The 22,980-nt window shown below is 40.6% G+C and overlaps 1 protein-coding gene across 2 annotated transcripts in view; it reads right to left on the bottom strand.

Annotated features, from left to right (window-relative positions):
* Positions 1-22,980, bottom strand: part of ACMSD (aminocarboxymuconate semialdehyde decarboxylase) — a 120,305-nt gene that overhangs the window by 71,299 nt on the left and 26,026 nt on the right. The window contains exon 3 of one of the 2 annotated variants that reach the window (XM_049888961.1): positions 3,811-3,907. In XM_049888961.1, the coding sequence (XP_049744918.1) occupies positions 3,811-3,907 (97 nt within the window). Of the gene's footprint in view, positions 1-3,810; positions 3,908-22,980 lie in introns of those variants that run through there. The other variant, XM_049888962.1, reaches the window with a different exon arrangement.

Here is a 22,980-nt window from a genome sequence, read left to right as displayed (position 1 = left end):
TTCTATTCTGTCCTATAGGGTCGCTATGGGTCGGAATCGACTTGACGGCAACAGGTTTGGTTTTTTTTTTTTCGCTTCTACTTTTACTTACTTTATGTCATTTCTCCACCCTATAGATTAATTTAGGAGCCCTGGCAGCATAGTGGTTAAGTGCTTGGATGCTAACAAAAAGGTCAGTGGTTCAAACTCATGAGCTGCTCCTTGGGGGAAAAGACCTGGCAATTTGCCCTTGTAAAGATAAGCCAAACTTGTTGCCATCAAGTCAATTCTGACTCATAGCAAACTCTATATGACAGAGTAGAACTGCCCCATAGGATATCCAAGGCTATAGTCCTTATGGAAGCAGACAGTCATATCTTTCTCCTGTGGAGTGACTGGTAGGTTTGAACCACCAACATTTTGGTAAACAGCTGAATGCTTAACCACTGTGCCATCAGCCTGGGAGTAAAACCTGCAAAAGCTGAAACCTGTGTAAGGTGGAAACCTTTCAAAGAAGGAAAACTCAAATATTTTCCACTAATAGAGAGTGATAGAAAGGCGGTAAGACCACACCCTGCCAGAGGTGGAAAACTTGTGAGACCTGGAAAAATGGGACAGTCCCACCTAGTGCCAGCTCTCACAGGTTTCACTGTATTAACCTAAGTGACTTGCATTATTAGTGTGTTGGTTGGTTTGGATACAGATTCTCTGGTCTCTGGGAACTGAGAGAGAAAAAACAAGCCCTATCCAATTAGAGGTTGTATCTTTAAAAGGGAGTTGAGGGCTGTATGTGACAAGTATGGGCTAGCATAGTGCTCCCCAAACTTGTCTGTCAATTAAAATGGGAAGGGGGAGACATTACAAAACAGATGCTCAGGTGCTCCTTTGGAGATTTCGCTTCAGTGGGTGGGACTGAAAACATTTTTTAACTAGCACCTCCCATGGTTCTTTACATGAGGAAGGTTTGGAAGGAGATTTTGTGGTGGAACAGGAGAAGCAGCCTTAGGTACAACCCCAGCTCTGCCATTTACTGTGATTCTGAGCAAATTACTGAACCTCCTTGGACCACTTACGTAACAATAGGTACAACAGCCCATAGAAATGTTGAGAGAGAAGGAAAAATGAGCAGGTGTGTAAAACACCATCCACCTCTGGGGCCTCTTAGCCCTCTTCACGAAGCATGGAAGAGAGAGGGCTGAGCTCCCACCCCAGCCCTCAGCAGGGCCTGAAGATCAACCGTTCCAACACTCCCTGGGCCTGTACTAGGAACCAGCTCCAACAGTAACTCAACCTGGTTGAGACCTTAGGAGACACCTACACGTATTATCTCTTTGTTGTCTTTGTGTTGGAGCGCGTGATGAAGTGACCCAGGGGCTGCCAATTACATTTCCCTCCCTGCGAAAGTAGCATGGGTTGCTGGATCTTCCATTCTTGGCCTCCATCGTTTTATTTCCTTGCCTCCACAGAGATAGTAGGATGTAGTGGTTAAGCCCCTGGGGCCAGACTGCCTGAGTTCAAGTCCTAGTACTGCTCCTTATAAGCTGTGCGATCTTGGGTAAACTGCTTAACCTGTATTCCTCGGTTTCTTCATCTGTAAAATGTGCATAGTAATAGATCCTACCTCATAGAGCTGTTGTAGGGATTAAATGAATTAATGCATTAATTGCATTTAGGTGCTGGAACAGCGCCTGGCAGAAAGTAAATGTTCAACAAGTGCTAGTCACGACGGTTCTTTGAAGCACAGCCACAGATTGAAACACAAGAACAAAACCAAAAAGACACATGCACTTCACCTAAACTGCAGCCATAAGCCATATTTCTGACACCAGTAATCTGAACCTTATTCCCACCGGTTTTCTTCTTGAAAGGAGCCCCAGCATCATATTTAGAGCAAAGCCTTGCTTTTTGCTTAGGTCTGAGGAGTTTGTCCTTCTCCAGCCCCCCCTCACACCCCAATATACTTCTAGAACAGGGGTTTAGACATGAGATTCTGTGGAAAGTTGTAAGGAGATGCTTCAGGTTTTCTGCAAAGTTTAATTTGAATGCTGTATTTTTAAATATTTAAAAAAAAACCCATAAAACAATTCACATGGCCCAGTGTATCCCGCACCACCTTCTCACGTGCCAGAGACCACTTGCTCACTTTGGGTAGGTTAACTCCTTTTGTATGGAACTCAGAATAAAATGTCTCCTGCCATCTCTGTGTGTATACTGGAATTTATGACACATTTGTCTTGGATTAGGAAGGGACTAGTTCTAACCTGGTCTTTTATTTATTTGTGTGTATGAATTGTTTGTTTTCTGGTGTAAACCCAGACCACTGATGTCAAAATCTGGGCTTGACAATGCCAGTGGTGGCCAGTGTGCCATCACAGCCTCATGCCTGGCCTGCTTGCGTGACCCATACGCGCCAGGGAAGGCTCCTCCGGCAACACAGTTGACTGCTAAAAAAAAAAAAAAAAATTGCTAGGCAGTAACAAATGAAAACATAACATGCCCATCGTATCATAGTTCAGACAGTCTTCAAAATTAGTTTAAATTATGGGGACTTGTTTGATTTTTAAATATGAGATAAGAAATGCAAGCAGTTGTTAGAAATGATTACTAATTCAGTTCTGAAACAAATTTTCTGATTCTCCTCTTTCCAACTCTGGTTTCACTATAGAGATTCTGAAAGTACGTGTATTAACTTTTTTTTTTTTTTTAATGGCTACCGTTTCCACATGCCACATATAGTTTCCACTGGTTTCACAAACCACTGACACATTTCTTACGTGTCAGTGGGAATTTGCCATATACTGTGCACCAAAGCAAGCTATAGAAATAAATTTGGATCCTAAGCCTGCCTAGGAGCCCTGGTGGCACAGTGGTTAAGAGCTACAGCTGCTTACCAAAAGTTTGGTAGTTTGAATCCACCAACTGCTCCATGGAAACCCTATGGGACAGTCTTACTTTGCCCTTATAGGGCCGCTGTAAGAATTGTTTTTTTTTTTTTTTTTTTTTTGGTTTAAGTCTGCCTAAGCAGGCAATTGGCATCCATAATATGTAATTTATAGTTTTAACTGACTTATTGATTGACTTCATAATAAGTAAATACTACACATTTGACCAGCACCTATCTGTCAGTTTGCCGTACTGTGGGTTGCTTGTGTGTTGCTATGATGCTGGAAGTTATACCACTGATATTTCAAATACCAGCAGGGTCACCCATGGTGGACACGTTTCAGTGGAGCTTTCAGACCAAGACAGACTAGGAAGAAAGGCCTGGTGATATACTTCCAAAAATTAGCCATTGAAAACCTTACTGATTATAACAGAACACTGACTCGCTTGGGCATGCCATCGGGAGGGTATCACGTTTGGTGAAGTAGAGGATCAGCAAGGGCATGGGAGACCCTCGGTGAGATGGAGTGGCACAGTAGCTGGGACAATGGACTTAATCATGCTGGTGATCATAAGGATGACACAGGCCCAGGCAATGTTTCATTCTGTTGTACATGAGGTTGCTGTGAGTTAGAGTCCACTCAATGGCAGCTAACAACAACATCATACCATTTGAACTTAAAAATTTTTAAATAATAAAATGCCACTTTTATCTTTCGATGATATAAGATTCTGTTTTAAAATAGGGTATACCTGATAAAAAATTTTAAATTTACACACTAAAAACCATTGTAATGCAAGGTCCCACCCCTTCCCCAGCACAGCCAGTGCAGCCTGGCCTGGCAGAGAAAGGGCTCAGAAGCTGCCATCTTGTAAAGTGACACTTTAAGAGCAGGCACTGTTTTTACATCAGATGCAGACATGGGTAGCATTTTTCATCATAAGTACCTGTTTGGTCCATTTCTCTAATACGAACATCTGGATCCCAGCAGTTCTCCTGGACCACTCTGAAGACCTTCCCATCTTTCAGCATCTTTGCTTCTCCCTAGGGCAGAAAATTCACATCAACAAAAGGTGGTCTCAACCCACTCGGACTGATCCTTCCTTTTATGCTTGTGTATATGTTCCTTCTCTACGTTTTCAAGGATTTTTACTTAGTTCTCTCTGAAGTTTAACTGACTTCCTCTCTTCTTCCCCATGCCTTTCTGTTGACCTGGAGTTGAAAGAATGCTCTCTGAGGGTGTCAGTGACTGGAAACAGAGTGAGCAAGGGTAATGTCACGGACTTTCTGGGCTGAATGATTGAGGATGACTGGTTACCTTGCTGATCTGAGCATCTGGCTACTGGACCCAAGAGGATGGCCCAGTGGCTGGGAAGCTCTAGATCCATAACATTTTAAAACCGGGAAAGACCTTTGTGATAGACTATCTAGTCCAACTCTCTTGTTTTATAGGGAAGAGACATCTCTGCATATATATTTTAACTTCTTGTAAATTTAAGAGTAAGTAAGCAAGAGTAAGTAATTTGCCTAACAGCGCACGGCCCACTGATGTCAGTGCCTACAGGAAGAGGTGGGTAATGAAGTGAACCAGTCAACAAGCATGTATAAAATTTGTCATTGAGCTGGTCGGTTCCACCCAACATCATGCCTGGCTGCCAGTGGACACTGCCTTTTAATACTGAGTGCAGGAGGCTAAACTAAATGGTCATGTGGAACATGGTAGCATCCTCTAAATTGAGCCTCCAGTTTGGGATTCCTGAGTGATCTTTAACTAGGTCCCTGAAATCAGACTGCCCAGGTTCACATCTCCATTTCACCACTTACTTACTTTGAGCAAATTAAATAACATTGCTGAGGCTCAGTTTGCTTTTCTTTAAAATAGGAGTAATAATATGACTCACCCCAAAGAGATGTTGAGAGCATGAAATGGGATACTCTGTATAAACCGTTTAGTATAGTATCTGGCATGTGTTAAGTGATAGCTATTATTATTACTAGTTATTAATGATGCGAGGCTAATTAGGGACTTGGCTGTCTCCTAGTACTCCCCTGCTTTGAGGACACATCACCACTAGTGGTGCTTCGGGGCCTCAAGATTGCCCTTAGACACTATGGAATAACCAAGTGGGCATGCAGTAATCAAAGGCCTTGAGCTCCATTTGCTAGAGTTAGGTGCCCTCTTCCTTTTCCTCTTGGCTTGATCACAAGTTGCGTCCAGGCCTCACCACAGCTTCCTTTTCACCCAGGAGGATCAAGAGGGGCAGCACACGCATCTTTGTTGGATAACCCACCAGCTATGATTTGGGCATTGCTCATATTAGCACAACGTCTGAGCTTGATCTCTGGACATTCCAGGAAGTCTGTGAGCTGGTTTTCTATTTAGCTAGAATGGGTTCAGTTGCTTGCAACTGAAAACACTGACTGATACAGAAGATTCACTAATAGAATGTCTGTAAAGAACTTAGTACTGCACCAGGTCAGAGAGCATGCTCAGTAAATGGTGGCCAGATTTTACCATATATTATCAACTGCAAGGAGGAAATTGAGTCTATTAGTAAGTTTTGGCTTCAGACAAAGCAGAGCATGTTAAAGCTGAAAAGGATCATCAGTTTAACTCTTGCATTTTACCAGTGAGTCAGTGAGGTGCAGTGACTTGTTCAAGGCCATATGCTTAAGTGACAGAGCTGGGACAAGAGCCCAAGTTTATAATGCCATTTTCCACCCACCAGGATGTTATTTGGTAATTGGTATCAATCTAGTAGGCAAAAGTTTATTACTACAATTTCCTAAAGAGCCCCCCCAACCTTTTTTTTTTTCCCCTGGAGCCTGCTGTCATTACACGGCAGGAGAATCAGAGTCACTAAATTCTCTTCATATCTTTCATGCTGGGATCCATGGTAAGAAAAATGAATGACATCAGCAACTGTCAGTGGAAATCCTTCCAAATGAAAATTGCCACGGAGTGGCTGTGTCCCTATAATAGGTCCCCAATTCTCATTGGTTCTTCAGCTAGAATTTTGGGACCTGACAGTCTTTGCAAAGAATCAATTCCTAATTCCTTTTGCTTTACATCCGGGAATCAGATATCCCTTCAGGGCTATCGATGTACCTCAGAGGTCAGCACTTGCTGCTGGAGGGAGGGGGGCTGGTGTCTCTTAGAGTCTGTTTTTGTCTTTGACTTTCAGTATCAGCCAATATCTTAAACTAAACTAAGAATCAAGTAATTGGAGCAAGTTACTCTAATTTATTCAACTCAGAACTCAACCTTATTTTTTTCTAAACTCTCAAAGAAAACCAAAAAAAAAGTTTTTAAAGAATTCCCTCAACCAACTATGAGCATGCAGACAACACATTTCAAATAAAACTCTGATTTTTTTTTTAAGCTAGAACAACACAGGGTCCTGAAAAGCATGATACAGTGTGTGCCAGGAGACCTGGGTACTATTGCGAACCACTAGCCCCCTCGGTTCCTAAGGTTCGATAGCTATATAATACGGGCTTAGAGTAAGTGATGTCTAAGGTCCTTTCCAGGGTGGATGGTGTGATGTACTAACCAGAGTCTCCTTCAGGAATAAAGGATTTACTCTTCCACCTGCTGGGGGTATTGCCCTCAGCTGTCAGCACCTATGGAGATTGCTTTGGCTGAAAAGAGTCACCTCCCTCAATATCACATTTCCTTTCCTGGGCAGCCCACTTCTAATAACTGACTGGAATGGGGATGTAAAGATTCCCCCAACTTGGGAAAACTCTGAAAGTTAGCTTTAGAATCCTTGCAGGTCAGCTGAGGCCTCCATTGAGACTGCATTGCAGCCCAACTTCTCCCTCAGTTCCATCCTACTTCCTTCTCTTCCCTTTCATTGGTGTCAGTTCCAAGAGCACTTCCTGAGAAACTTCCTGAATGCCAGCCTTCATCTCAGGGCCTGATTCCCAGGGTACCTAGCCTGTGACATTCCTGGTTCTTAAGTTCTAGTTCTAATACAGTTGCAAAGTAAGTCCAAATATGACTGGTATTTCAAGTATCTGGTACTGTATGTGCCATCAAAAATGTATGTTCAAACTCAGTATTTCATCATCAGATTTCCATTCTCGTTCCTCACCCCTAGTGCCCATTCATGCTACCCTTCTAGACCAGGCATGCTGCTATGCTGCTTCAGCCTCCTAACTAACCTCTGCCTGCTTCTACTTTTGCTCGCCTCCAGCCCAGTCTCCACAAAGCAGCAAGAGTAAACTTTTAAAACGCTAAAGGAGATCTCATCCCTGCCCCCCACAAAAAACCTATTGAATGGGTCCCCACTGCACTGAAGATAAAATCCAAACTCCTTAACCTGGCCTATAAGACCTGCACAATCTAACCGCTGCCTACCTCTATAACTTCATCGCATGCCTATGCCTTTATAAATAGAATCTTCATTAATTATTTTAAAATTGTTCTAAAATTTGAGAGTGCCATCTGTTTTCTGTTAGGAACCTGTCTAATCTAGCTTTTGAAATGTACATAAATAATACTAGATAGTTTCTATGGGTACATGTATATGTAAGTAAAATCATAGAAAAAGATCTAGAAAGATACCCACCAAAATTTTGATAGGAATTATTTTTGAGGATGGGGAGTGGTAGTTCAAGGGAACTATAACTTTATCTCCAGTGGCTTAAATTTTAAAAGGAAAATTTATTCAAATATTACTTATGTAATGAAAAACTGATCTTAAAAATCGAAACATGGAATAAGAGCATCGGGCTAAATATAAATGGCTTTCAAACAATTCTGATTATGACCCCACATTAAGAAATATATTTTCCAACACAAGACCAAGATGGCAGAGTAGTCAGAGTCTTCCTATGGTCCCTCTCATAGCAAAGACCCCCCAAAACAAGTGAATTGATTGTATATGACGGTCTAGGAGCCCCGAACATAAAAGATAAGTTGAGGAGTTGGACTGAGCAGCACAGGGAGGGAGAGACAGTTCAGAAGCAGTGAGGATTTGCCAGACCTGACCTGGCTGGCACCCTGCAGGCTGAATAGGCTGGCACATAGGCTGAGGCAAGCAGTAGCCCTTGAGACATATTTTCCACACTGGGAAAAACCAATCGACAGAGAGTCTGCACAAACCTCTGGAACCAGGGAGAAACAGCGCTGAATCTGTGGAAGTTACGTGCAAGCGTCAAACCTACTACTCATGATAAAAAAAATCCTTCCCCCTCTGGGAAGTAACTCTCTCCCATTTACCTGCCTCCTCCCCACTCTATTCTGGTCCCAGTCCAGCAACTGCCACGCCCCCTGGGCTGGAAGTGGGTCCCCTTGCACGCTCTGAGCCATTCTCCCGGCTTTGGAGAGGGAATAAATTAACAAACAGGAAAAAATAATCTGCCAGCTCCCTAAGCTGGGAACTCAGGGCAGGCACAGCCCCTTTGCCTAGGCACACGCATAAGGGGTCCATGGACTTTGAATGCCTTTCACCCCTGCCTAGGCCTGTGTGGGCTCGATTCAACAGCATAGGACCTCAGAGTATATACCTGAAGCCAATTTTCAACAGCAATAGCTAAGGATTAATGGCAGATTAGTGACATTTGACACCACCATACCCATTAAGCAGGGTCCTCACCTACCCATATCAGAAGCCTGAGGACTGGTGGCTCCACCCACTCCACCTAGCCATTCGCAACAGGGGTCCAAGAATAAGTGGTGCCTCCCAGTCCTTCCTTACGGCCAACAGCATTGAGTGGCCAAAGTCCTGCTGCAAAACTCATCACCTACGCACTCTAGGGAACAGGGTCATGCCTCCACCCAGGCACTTGGGCAGCTGTCACCCCCCTACCTTGCTCAGCACATAACCACCTACTGCAGCCAGATACCTGTGCCTACTCCAGTCACCCTTAGGTAATACTGCCCATCTAGGACTACAGGTGAGAGCCTGCACCACACATTTGGTGACTGATGACCTGGACACCTGAACTGAATCCACACAAGAAAAGTAAACAGACTTCTGGGCTTACACATCTAGTAACAGCTCTAACCACCTTGTGATGGGACGCGAGATCTTCAAAGATGCCAGTAATCAAAGTAGCTCACATGACCAGCCTATTTAGGCATATCAAAACAGAACAAAACAAGAAGCTAGGACACAGTGAGCTAACATAAAATAAATAAATAAAATAACTTATTGATGGCTCAGAGACAACAGTCAGTATCAAATCACATAAAGAGGCAGAAAATGATGGCTTCACAAAGCAATCAAAGCAAAGAACCAAGAAACCTCCTGGAGGAAGATAAGGTCTTGGAATTATTGGAGGTAGAATTCAAGAGATTAATATACAGAGCTCTTCAAGAGATCAGGCAAAATGCAGAACAAGCCAAGGAACACACAAAGCAACAGAGAAACTTAAGAAGGTTATACAAGAGCATAATGACAAATCTAACAGGTTGCAAGAATCCACAGAGACAGCATATAGAAATCCAAAAGATTAACAATAAAATTTCAGAATTAGACAACTCAATAGAAAATCATATGAACAGAATTGGGCAATTGAAGTCAGAATTATTGAGATTGAATATAAAGCACTTGACACCAATTTATTTGAGGAAAAATCAGATAAAAGAATTAAAAAAAAAATGAATAAACCCTAAGAATTATGTGGGACTAAACCTACAAGTGATTGGAATACCAGAACAGGGGAAGTGATTGGAATACCAGAGAATACAGAGAGAATTGTTAAAGATTTGTTGGCAGAATACTTCCCTGATATCATGAAAGATGATAAGATATCTATCCAAGAAACTCATCAAACCCCACATAGGGTGGATCCCAAAAGGAAGTCACCAAGACATTATAATCAAACTTGCCAAAACCAAAGATAAAATTTTAAGAGTGGCTAGGGTTAAACAAAAAGTCATCTACAAAGGAAAGTCACTAAGACTAAACTCTGACTACTCAGCAGAAACCATGCAGGCAAGAAGGCAATGGGATGACATATATATAAAGCCTTGAAGGAAAAAAATTGTCAGCCAAGAATTATATATCCAGCAAAGCTGTCTCTCAAATGTGATGACAAAATTTGGGCATTTCCAGATAAAGAGAAGTTAAGGAAATTTGTAAAACAAAACCAATACTACAAGAAATACTAAAGGGATCCTTTTGGTTACAAAATCAATAACATCAGGTAATAACCCAAGACTAGAACACAGGACAGAACAACCAGATATCACCCACATAGGGAAGTCACAAAAATAAGTAAAAGCTAAAACATTGAAAATAGGGAAACAGAGACATCAGTATGTAAAAGATGACATCATTAAAACAAAAAAAGAAGGACTAAATAATGTAGTCAAATAGCTTTCATATGAAGAAGAAGTCAAGGGAATATCAAGAAATAAAAGATTTGTTTAAACTTAGAAAAATAGGGGTAAATATTAAGGTAACCACAAAGGAAGCTAACAATCCTACACATCAAAACAAACAAAAAACACAAACACTCAGCAAGTACAAAAGCAACAACAATGAAAAAGATGTAAAGAAAATACATAAAGAAGAATGACTCAGCACAGAAAATTAAGTGGAACAAAGAAACTGTCAACCACACACACACAAAAATACATCAAAATGACAGTGCTGAGCTCATACCTATCAATAATTACACTGAATGTAAATGGACTAAATGCACCAATAAAGAGACAGAGAGTGGCAGAGTGGATAAAAAAAAATCATCTGTCTATATGCTGTCTATAAGATATGCACCTTAGACTCAAAGACACAAACAAACTAAAATTCAAAGGATGGAAAAAAATATATCAAGCAAACAACAATCAAAAAAGAGCAAGAGTGGCAATATTAATCTCTGACAAAGTAGATTTTAAAGCAAAATCCACCACAAACAATAAGGAAGAACACTACATAATGATTAAAGGGTCAATATTTTATACCAGGAGGATATAACCATAATAAATATTTACACACCCAACAACAGGGCTCCAAAATCCATAAAACAAACTCTAACAGCATTGAAAAGAGAAATAGACGGCTCCACAATAATAGTAGGAGACTTCAACACACCACTTTTGGTGAAGGAGAGAACACCCAGAAAGAAGCTCAATAAAGACACAGAAGATCTAAATGCTAGTATCAACCAACTTCATCTCATAGACGTATACAGAACTCTCCACCCAACAGGAGCCAAGTATACTTTCTTTTCCAGCACACATGGAACATTCTCCAGAATAGACCACATATTAGGCCACAAAACAACCCTTAACAGAACTCAAAACATCAAAATATTACAGAGCATCTTTTCTGACCATAAAGCCATAAAAGTAGAAATCAATAACAGAAAAAGCAAGGAAAAAAAATTGAATACATGGAAACTGAACAACTCCTTGCTCAAAAACTACTGTGTTGTAGAAGAAATAAAGGATGGAATAAAGAAATTCACAAATCAGATGAGAAAGAAAACACATCCTACCAGAACCTTTGGGACACAGAAAAAGCAGTGCTCAGAGGTCAATTTATAGCAATAAATGCACACATTCAAAAAGAAGAAATGGCCAAAATCAAAACATTAGCTCTACAACTTGAACAAATAGAAAGGGAGCAGCAAAAGAATAAATGAAATAGAGAATAGGAAACCAATTGAAAGAGTTAACGAGACCAAAAGCTAGCTCTTTGAAAAGATCAACAAAATCGATAAACCATTGGTCAAACTGATGAAAGAAAAACAGGAGAGGAAACAAATAATCTGAATAAGAAATGAGATTGGCGATATTACAACAGACCCAACTGAAATTAAAAGAATCATAACAGAATACTATGAAAAATTATACTCCAACAAATTTGAAAACCTAGGAAATGGACAAATTTCTAGAAACACACTACTTACATAAACTAACACGAACTGAGGTAGAACAGCTAAATGAACCTATAACAAAAGAAAAGATTGAAGACATAATTAAAAAACTCCCAACAGCAACAAAAAGCCCTGGTCCTGAGGGCTTCACTGGAGAATTCTACCAAACTTTCAGAGAAGAGTTAACACCACTACTACTAAAGGTATTTCAGAGCTTAGAAAAGAATGAAATACTCCTGAACTCATTCTATAAAGCCAGCATAACCCTGATACTTAAACCAGGTAAAGACACCATAAAAAAAGAAAATTACAGACCAATATCCCTCATGAACATAGACACAAAACTCCTCAACAAAATTCTAGCCAATAGAACTCAACAACATATCAAAAAAAATAATTCACCATAACTAAATGGATTCATACTGGGTATACAACGATGGTTCAACATTAGAAAATCAGTTTAATCCATCATGTAATTAAAACAAAAGAAACACATAATCTTATCAATTGATGCAGAAAAGGCATTTGACAATGTCCAACCCTCATTCATGATAAAAACTCTCAGCAAAATAGAAATAGAAGGAAAATTTCTCAACATAGTAAAGGGCATTTATACAAAACCAACAGCCAACATCATCCTAAATGGAGAGGGTCCTCTTGAGAATGGGAACCAGACAAGGATGCCCTTTAACACCACTCTTATGTAACATTGTGCTGGAGGTCCTAGCCAGAGCAATAAGGCAAGAAAAAGAAATAAAGGGCAGCCAAATTGGTAAGGAGGAAGTAAAAGTAACCCTATTTGCAGATGATATGATCTTATATACAGAACACCCCCAAGAATCCACAAGAAAACTACTGGAACTAATAGAAGTTATCAGCAAAGTATCAGGATACAAGATAAATGTATAAAAATCAGTTGGATTTCTCTACACCAACAAAGGGAACTTCGAAAAGGAAATCACCAAATTAATACAGTTTATAATAGCCCCCAAGAAGATAAAATACTTAGGAATAAATCTAACCAGAGATGTAAAAGACCTATGCAAAGAAAGCTACTACAAGACACTACTGTAGGAGACCAAAAGAGACCTGTATAAGTGGAAAAACATACCTTGCTCATGGACAGGGAGACTCAACGTTGTCAAAATGTCGATTCTACCTAAAACGATCTACAGGTACAATGCAATCTTAATCCAAATTCCAACAACATTTTTTAACAAGGTGGAGAAAGAAATCACCAACTTCATATGGAAAGGAAAGAGGCCCTGGATAAGCAAAACATTACTGAAAAAGAAGAACAAAGTGGAAAGCCTCATACTACCTGATTTTGGAAACTATTATACTGTCACTGTAGTCAAAACAGGCTGGTGCTGGTACAACAACAGATACATAGGCCAATGGAACAAAGTCGAGAATCCAGGCATAAATCCATCCACCTGTGAGCAGCTGATATTTGACAAAGGCCCAAAGTCTGTTAAACGGGGAAGAGACAGACTCTTTAACAAATGGTGCTGGTATAACTGAATATCCATTGGCAAAAAAAATGAAACAAGACCCATACCTCACACCATGTACAAAAACTAACTCAAAATGGATCAAAGTCCTAAATATAAAATCTATAACGATAAAGATCATGGAAGAAAAAATTGGGACAACACTAAGAGCCTTAACACATGGCATAAACAAAATTCAAAATATAACTAACAATGCACAAACTCTAGAAGAGAAACTAGATAACTGGGAGCTCCTAAAAATAAAACACCTATGCTCATACAAAGACTTCACCAAAAGAGTAAAAAGACAACCTACAGACTGGGAAAAAATGTTTGGCTATGACATATCCAATTGGTCTAATCTCTAAAATCTTCAAGATACTGCAAAACCTCAACAACAAAAAGCCTACCCAATAAAAAATGGACAAAGGATATGAACAGGCACTTCACCAAAGAAGACATTCAGGTGGCTAACAGATACATGAGGAAATGTTCATGATCATTAGCCATTAGAGAAATGCAAATCAAAACTACAACAGGATACCATCTCACCTGAACAAGGCTAACATGAACCCAAAAAAACACGAAATAATAAATACTGGAGAGACTGGAACACTTGTACACTGCTGGTGGGAATGTAAAATGGTACAGCCACTTTGGAAATCAATTTGGCACTTCCTTAAAGAGCTAGAAATAAAAGTAACATATGATCCAGCAATCGCACTCCTTGGAATATATCCTAGAGAAATAAGAGCCCTCACACGAATAGATATTTGCACACCCATGTTCATTGCAGCACTGTTCACAATAGCAAAAAGATGGAAGCAACTTAGGTGCCCATCAACAGACGAATGGATGAACAAATTAAGGTATATTCACACAATGGAATACTACGCAACGATAAAGAAGAATGATGAATCCGTGAAACATCTCATAACATGAATGAATCTGGAAGACATTATGGTGAGTGAAATTACAAAAACCAAAAACTTGTTGCCTTCGAGTCGATTCCAACACATAGCGACCCATATGGCAGATAGAACTGCCCCCACAGAGTTTCCAAGGAGCACCTGGTGGATTTGAACTGCCGACCCCTTGGCTAGCAGCTGTAGCACTTAACCACTACACCACCAGGGTTTCCTGAGTGAAATTAGTTAGTTGCAAAAGGACAAATATTGTATGAGACCACTATTATAAGAACTCAAGAAAAGGTTTAAACAGAAGAAAATTAAACCAAAAGCTAAGAAGTTTCCTAAACACGACCAAACATTTCAAGGAACAGAGTAGCAGGGGCAGGGGTCTGGGGACCATGGCTTCAGGGGACATCTAGGTCAACTGGCATAACAATGTTTATTAAGAAAATGTTCTGCATCCCACTTTGGTGAGTGGCGTCTTGAGTTTTTAAAGCTTGTGAGCAGCCATCTAAGGTGCATCAATTGGTCCCAACCTACCTGGAGCAAAGAAGAATGGAGAACACCAAAGACACGAGGAAGATATTAGCCCAAGAGACAAAAGGGCCACATAAACCAGAGACTACATCAGTCTGAGACCAGAAGAACTAGATGGTGCTGGGCTGCCACCAATGACTGCCCTGACAAGGAACAAAACAAAGAGTCCCTGAAGGAGCAGGAGAATAGTGTGGTATAGAACTCAAATTCACAGAAAAGGCCAGACTTAATGGTCTGACTGAGACTAGAGGAACCCCAGAAGACTTGGGCCTTGGACTCTCTGTTAACCCAGAACTAAAACCATTCCTGAAACCAGCTCTTCAGACAAAGATTATACTGGAGTATAACACATAAAATAATACTTATGAAGAGTGTGTTTCTTAGTTCAAGTAGATACTTGAGACCAAATGGGCAGGTCCTGTCTGGAGACGGGATGAGATGTCAGAAAGGGATAGGAGCTGGTTGAATGGACACGGGAAACCCAGGGTGATAAGGGGGAGTGTGCTGTCACATTACAGGGATTGCAACTAGGGTCACATAACAATATGTGTATAAATTTTTATATGAGAAACTAACTTGAGCTGTAAACTTCCACCTAAAGCACAATAAAAAAAAAAAATGTGTTTTCCATCGTGACCCAGAATATCCGTACATATCTATTTATACAGATGACAAACAACAGTTTAATGAAACAGTATTTACCCTTACTGTGAGCAGTGCATTCTCCTCTTTTGTGATCTGTTTTATTTTTTAAGCAGTCCTGGCCCACCAAATTGATGTTATGACTCACTAGTGGGTTATAACACATATTTTCAAACACTAGACTAAATGATCACTAGCCCTAAAATTCCATGGATTCTTTATCTTCATGAAATTGCCCCCACTTGGGCTCTTCACCTCCTCTCAACTCCGTTACTGTTTTTTGGCTCTTTAGTTCATTTAGCACAAAATTATTGCTATCTGGCTGTGCTTCATTCATTTGGGTGTCTGTCTGCCTCCCCAGCAAGGGGAAAATTATCTTGAGAGTAGGTACCAGGTAAGTGTGGATCACCCAGAATTATGTGTGGAAATTACGTGCAGAAAGTGTGTGGAAATGTTAAATGTGATGTAAGTGGTGTGTGTGTGTGTATATATTCCTAAGGGCCTAGGAAACACTCAGTGGATGTTTCTAGTTTTGCTGACTCACAGATTTGAAATGGGCCCTATCTCTACCCTCCTGGATTGTAGCCTTTGAAGTGTTCCAGGGTGTTCTCATCATCAGGGGCCAATTCCACTCCCAATTCATGCAATTCCTGAGAGGTTGCAAAACAAGGACTGGCTTGCTATTTATACTTTCATAAATATTCAACCAAAGGATAAGTAATGGTTTTCAATGACGAGCAAGGCTTTACTGGGGCAAACAAATATATCCCTCTCTCTGTTCCAGGAAACATTGAAGAACCAGAAGCACCAAGGTCAAGAAGAGAAGCAATAGGGCAACCCAGAGACAGGTTTTGAAAGACCTTTCAGAGAACGGGAATCTCTGAGGTAAATTAGTCAGGTAAATCAGAGGAGGTAGGTTCGTTCCCTGAAGGAATATATGAGAATTAAAAAAAAACAAAAAACTTTCAAACTCCAATACTGGTTTTTCTATTGCTCTTAGCCTAGCTTGTGTATTTTTACACATTTTCGTGTTGTTTTCTAAGGACGCCAATTCTTGACCTCTGTAATTATGAAAATACAGATTGGGTTCTGTTTTGTTTTTGTGAGAAAGGGGAGGAGAGTGTTGCTGTTTTATTCTGTTAGACTACCATTGTATCCAATTTTGTTGGAAATAAGGAGGTCAGTAGATGTGACTGGAAAACATTTCCCCCTTGTTTTCTTTTGGAGATCTGCTGCTAAGTTTATGAAGTCTCTTGATATTAAAATAAAATGAAGTAACCCATTAAAAACCCATTGCTGTCAAGTCGATTCCAACTCATAGCCCCCCTATAGGACAGAGTAGAACTGCCCCATAGTGCCTGGTGGATTCGAACTGCCAAGCTTTTGGTTAGCAGCCATAGCTCTTAACCACTATGCCACCAGGGTTTCCAAAAATGAAGTGAAGGCCACTCAAATTCAGTATTGAGGGACAAACTAATAGTCTGGGACACAGAGGTTTAAAAAAAAAAAAAATCACAGGTTGCCTGTCCTTGAAATTGGGGCTTTCTAGTAGCCTTCCGATCAGTTCTATTCGTATTGCGCTTTCCCTTTGGGAGGCTTGAGGCCAGCTTAGATCACCAGCTCTTGAGGCTGGGTACTAACAGGTTTAATGGAGAAAAGTACAGCACGTGTCTAAATCAGCATTTAGTTGACCCTCTTTGATGAAGGTGAGAATTAGCTTCCCCAGAGATTCTGATGTTTAAAACTCTAATGGTTTCCCCTGCCTTCACGATCAAGTCCAAAGGCCTCAACGAGGCTTCCAAAGCCTGGTCTGATAAATATTCTGCCCATCTCTCCAGCTTCTTCTGTACCAATTTGCTCCCCAAACTCTTGCCTGCCTCTATCCATTCTCCACAGAGCAGTCAGAGTGGTCTTTTTAAGCCATTAAAACCCTTCAAAGGATTTGGTTTGTATTAAGAATAAGATGTATGAGGCCACTATTATAAGAATTCAAGAAAAGGTTTACACAAAGAAAAAAGCATTCTTTGATGGCTACCTGGTGGGGAGGGAAGGGGAGGAGATACCACTAACTAGATAGTAGACAAGTGTCAACTTCAGTGAAGGGAAGGACAACACACAATACAAGGGAAATCAGCACAACTGGACCTAGGTAAAAGCCTGGACGTTTCCTAGATACATCCAAACACTTTGACGGACTGAGTAGCTGAGGGTGCATACTGGGGACCATTATCTTGGGGGACATCTAGGTTAACTGGCATAACATAGTTCATAAAGAAAATGTTCTACATCCCACTTTGGTGAGTAGAATCTGGGGTCTTAAAAGCTTGCAAGTGGCCATCTAAGATACATCTATTGGTCCCATTCCACCCAGAGCAAAGAAGAATGAAGAAAACCAAAGACACAAGGAAAACACTAGCCGAAAGGACTAAAGGACCAAATGAACCAGAGACTCCATCAGCCTGTGACCAAAAGAACTGGATGGTGCCTGGCTACCACCAATGACCGCCCTGACAGAGCAGAGAGTCCCAAACAGAGCTGGAGAAAAACACAGAACAGAATTCAAATTCATGTAAAAAGACCAGACAAGGATCTGACAGAGACTGGTAGAACCCCCGAAATTATGGCCCCTGGACCCTCTATTAACCCAGAATTGAAACTGTTCCAGAAGTCTACTTTTCAGACAAAGACTAGACAGGACTATAAAACAAAAAATAATACACCTGAGGAATGTGCTTCTTAGTTCAATCAAATATACGAGACCAAATGGGCAGCTCCTGTCCAAAAGCAGGATGAGAAGGCAGGAAGGGACAGGAACTGGATGAATGGACATGAGGAACCCAGGGTGGAAAGGGGGAGCATGCTGTCACATTATGGGAATTGCAACCAATGTCACAAAACAAAAAACTTTCACCTAAAGTGCACGCACACACATGCACAAAAATCCATTTTGAACCTCAAAAAAAAAAAAAAAAAAAATCCAGACCCCTGACACCTGGGGTCACCATGAGTTAGCATTGACTCAACAGCAACTGATTTGGTTTTTTTTTAACCTTGTCTTACAAATCCCTCTGTGACCTGGCGCTGCCTACCTCCCCAGCCCCATTCCCTACCAGCTCCCTTCTGCATTACATTTCAGCCACATTGCCCTTCTTTCTTTTCCTTGAACACATCCACTCTTTCCCACTTTGTGGCCTACTATTGTTCTCTTACCAGGAATGCTATTCCAGGCTTTCTCTTCCTGTCCTCCAAGTTCCAGCCAGATCCCTGACCAACCAGCCCAAACGAATATTCGTTATTCACTAGTTGTTCTTCATTCTCCAAAATGATCATGTCATAGTCCCCTTAGAATTTGAGTACCATATGTCTTGTTCACCACCACGTTCCCTGTGTCGGATTGGTGGGCCTGGCACGAAATAGATTTCCATAAAAATTAGTGAGTGAATAAATGACTGTACCAGGCCAGGCAGTGGCTGTCAAACTTTAGCATGTGTATTAGTGCTCTCCAGACAAACAGAGCCAACAAGATATATATGTATATGAGTGTGTGTGTACATATATATACAGATTGAGAGAGTGATTTAAGGAATCTGCTCATGTAATTGTGGGGGCTGGCAAGTCCAAAATCCTTAGGCCAGGCAGTGGACTAGAAACTCTGGCAGAATGTCTATATTACAGTTTTGAGACAGAATTCTTCTTTCTTTGGGAGACCTCAGTTTTTTGCTTTTAAGGCCTTTGACCAACTGGATGAGGCCCACCTACGTTATGGAGAATAATCTAGTTTACTTAAAGTCAACAAATTTTAAGTGTTAATCATGTCTAAATAATTTCATTGGATTGACATAGTGGCTGCAACAATGGGCTTAAATGTAACAATGATTGTGAAGATGGTACAGGATCAGTAATGTTTCATTCTGTTATACGTAAGATGGCTATGAGTCGGAGCCATCTCGATGGCACCTAACAACAACCACAACAAATACTTGCACAGCAACATCTAGACTAGTGCTTGATCAAACAACTGGGCATCACAGCAGAGCCAAGTTGCTACGTCACAGTGTGCATCAGAATCACCTGGAGAGTTTGTTAACACACACGTTATTGGGCCTCACTCCTAGAGTTTCTAATTTGGTAGGTCTGGGCTGGGGTCTGAGAATTTGCGCATCTCACAAGTTTCTAGGTGTTGCTGATGCTGCTGGTCTGGAGATCACTTTTTTTTTTTTTAATAATACTTTATTGAGTTTTGGTGAAAGTTTACACAAGTTAGGTTCCCATTTGACACTTTCAGCACAAATTAGAAATAGGCAGCCTCAGAGCCCAACCCTTTTAAGAGACACCTCCACAAAAAAACCGACTGCCGTCGAGTCGGAATGACACCTACTCGGACTTATTTTCCCACACTGAGCAAAATAAACTGCCCTTTCTTCTGAAATTGTCCTTGACAAGATAACCACCATAGATGGTGTGAATCCACCTCTGGGTGGAGACTTAACATCCTAATGAAGAAAAATTCATCCTTTCCTCCATCCTGGGGGATTATACCCTTGTCTAAAAAAATGCGTAGTCATCCCCGAGCTCTGAGAGCCTATGTGAAGGTCAATTCTGAATATTCATGATGAATTTACATTTCCTTGTCTGCTCTCTGTAAAAGCCCACCTCCCCAAGCTGCCTGTGAGCAGTCTTAGAGGCAGCAACCCGGACTGCTCCTTTCCTTGTACAACGAAATAAAGGCATCTTTCTGATCTCCCACCTCAGACTCTTGTTTATTGGCTGTAACAAGTCACGCCAAGCAAAACCTGGGGTTTTTACCAGGCAACACATTAGCTACATTTATCATAATGTGTCAACATTCTCTTTAATTGTGTTCTGTTTGTTCCCTTTCCAGTACTCTAGTTTCCCTGCCTCCTTATCTTCTCATCTTTGCTTTCGAGTAATTGTTGATCTTTTGGTCTCATACAGATGATTTATAGATAGAGCACTGATCTTATGGGTGAGATCCTTTATTTTGTGTGCCACTCTGCTATTTTGCTAAAGGGTAACCTCAGGGGATAGGCTCGGTTCTAGGTTTAAAGAGTGTCTCAGGGCAGTAGGCTCTGGGGTTCTCTGTTCTCTACTGCCCTAGAGTGTCTGGCTTTTTTTGTTCCTTAAGAATTTGAGTTCTGCTTCACATTTTTCTCCCGTTTTATCTGGGACCATCTTGTGTGACCCCGGCCAGAACAGTCAGTGGTGGTGGTGGTAGCTGGGCACCATCTAGTTCTTCTGGTCTCAGGACAGATGAGGTTGTGGCTCATGTAGACTTTTTCTTCTCTGAGCTTCTTACTGTTTTGCTCCTAGTGAGTAGAACCCATAGTTGTGACTTAGATGGCTCATAACCTTTAAACACCCCAGGTGTTTCTCACTTCACTAGGATGCAGATCATGATTTTTGTGAACTGTATTATACCAATTGACTGAGTTGTCTCATAATACTATGGTCCAAAGCTTTCAAACTCAGAAAACTAATCTTTGAAGCTGTTTGGTTATGTCTGAGGAATATCCGTGTTTGTGTCTTCAATGAATGTATGTGCCTGAACTCACATATTTGTATTTACACTTTTTTTATAGATACTTCTATCTGTTCTCACCTATGTACACACTTGTACCTACCCATATACCAATATGCCTATACCCATCCATATGTGCTCAAACACTCATTTTTACTTTGGTTATACTATGCTCACTATATCCACATTCAATGCCACTTTTCCTACCACCAAAATAACAAGTCTCTACGATCTAAAACATATTTTCCCCTACCCCGTCCTATCCCTGGTAGCCATTAATGAACACTGGTCTCTATAAATACATTTATTTTTCTTATAAAAGAGGGATCATACAATATTTGTCCTTTTTTGCTTGACTTATTTCACTTAGTGTGATGCCCTGCAGGTACATCCAAACATGAAGTAACATGTTTCACATACTCATCATTGTTCTTTATGGTTTTGTAGTATTCCATTGTATGTGTCTTAGTCATCTTGTGCTGCTAGAACAGAAATACCACAAATGGATGGCTTTAATAAAGAGAAATTTATTTTCTCACAGTCTAGAAGTCAAAATTCAAGGTGTCAACTCCAGGGAAAGACTTTCTCTCTCCGTTGGCTGTGGAGGAAGGTCCTTCTCATCAATCTTCCCCTGGACTAGGAATTTCTTTGCTGCTTTCTTGGTGGTATGAGGTTCCCCCGTCTCACTGCTCGCTCCTCTCTTTTATATCCCAAAGGAAACCGGCTCAAGACACAATGCAATCCCATAGATTGAGTCCTGCCTCATAAACACAACTGCAGCCCATCTCCCTTCATTAACATCATAGAGGCAGAATTTACAACCCATAGGAAAATCCTAACAGATGACAAAATGGTGGACAATCACACAATACCATGAATCATGGCCCAGCCAAATTGATACACACATTTTTGGGGGACACAATTCAATCCATGACAGTATATATGTACCACAATTTGCTTATCTGTTCGTCCGTTGATGGGCACTTTGGTTATTTCCATTTATTTGCTATTGTGAATAAAGCCTCAGTGAACATAGGTGTGCATATGTCTATTCGTGTCATTATTTTTAAATCTGTAGGGTATACACCTAGGAGTAGGATTGCTGGTGCCACACCGTTTTCCATAGTGGTTATACCATATTACAGTCCCAGCAGTAATGGATAAGGTTCCAGCCTCCCCACATTCTTGTAACAAAATTTTTTTTTTGTCAGTGCCATTTTAGCTGTAGTAAGATGGTATCTCATTGTCATTTTGATTTGCATCTCTCTAATGGAAATGGCTAATGGGAGTCCTGGTGGCACAGTTAATGGAAATGGCTAATGGGAGTCCTGGTGGCACAGTTAATCACTCTTAATCAGAGCTCTGCTGCTAACCAAAAGGTTGGCAGTTTGAGCCACCAGCCACTCCTTGGAAGCCCTTTGGGACAGTTCTAATCTGTCCTATATGGTAGCTATGAGTCAGGATTGACTTGACAGCGACGGGTTTCGTTTTTTTTTTTTTTTGTAATGGCAAATGATCATGAACATCTTTTCACCTTTGTTGGCTTCTTGGATGTCCTTTTTGGTGAAGGTTCTGTTCATGTCTTTTGCCCATTTTGTGATTAGGTTATCTTTTTGTTGTTGAGTTGCTGCAGTTTTCTACAGATTTTAGAGATTAGATCCTTAAAGGATAAGTCATTTCTGAAGATTTTTTCCCCCAGTTTGTAGGTTATCTATTTACTCTTTTAATAAAGTCTTTCGATAAGCATAAGTTTTTTGATTTTTATGAGGCCCCATTTATCTATTTTGTCTTCTTCTGCTTGTGCATTTATTGTTATTTTTGATATCCTATTTTTACAAAATATTAGGTCCCATAGTTTTCTCCCTATGTTTTCTTCCAGGAATTTTATGGTTTTAGGTTTAACATTTAGGTCTTTGATCCATTTTTGTGTATGGAGTGAGGTATGGGTCCTGTTTCATTTTCCTGCAGATGAATATCCAGCTTTGCCAGCACCATTTACTAGGGACTGTTTCTGCTCCACCGAATGAAATTTGACCGCTTGTCGAAAATCAGTTGTCCATAGATGGCTGGATGTTGTACCCTGCAATGTTGCTGAATTCCTTTATTAGTTCCAGCAGTTTTCTGGTAGAATCTTTAGGGTCTTCTATGTATAGGATCATG

The sequence above is a fragment of the Elephas maximus genome, chromosome 6 (assembly GCF_024166365.1).
Source record: "Elephas maximus indicus isolate mEleMax1 chromosome 6, mEleMax1 primary haplotype, whole genome shotgun sequence".
Lineage (NCBI taxonomy): Eukaryota > Metazoa > Chordata > Mammalia > Proboscidea > Elephantidae > Elephas > Elephas maximus.
This window is presented reverse-complemented; position numbering and strand designations above follow the sequence as displayed.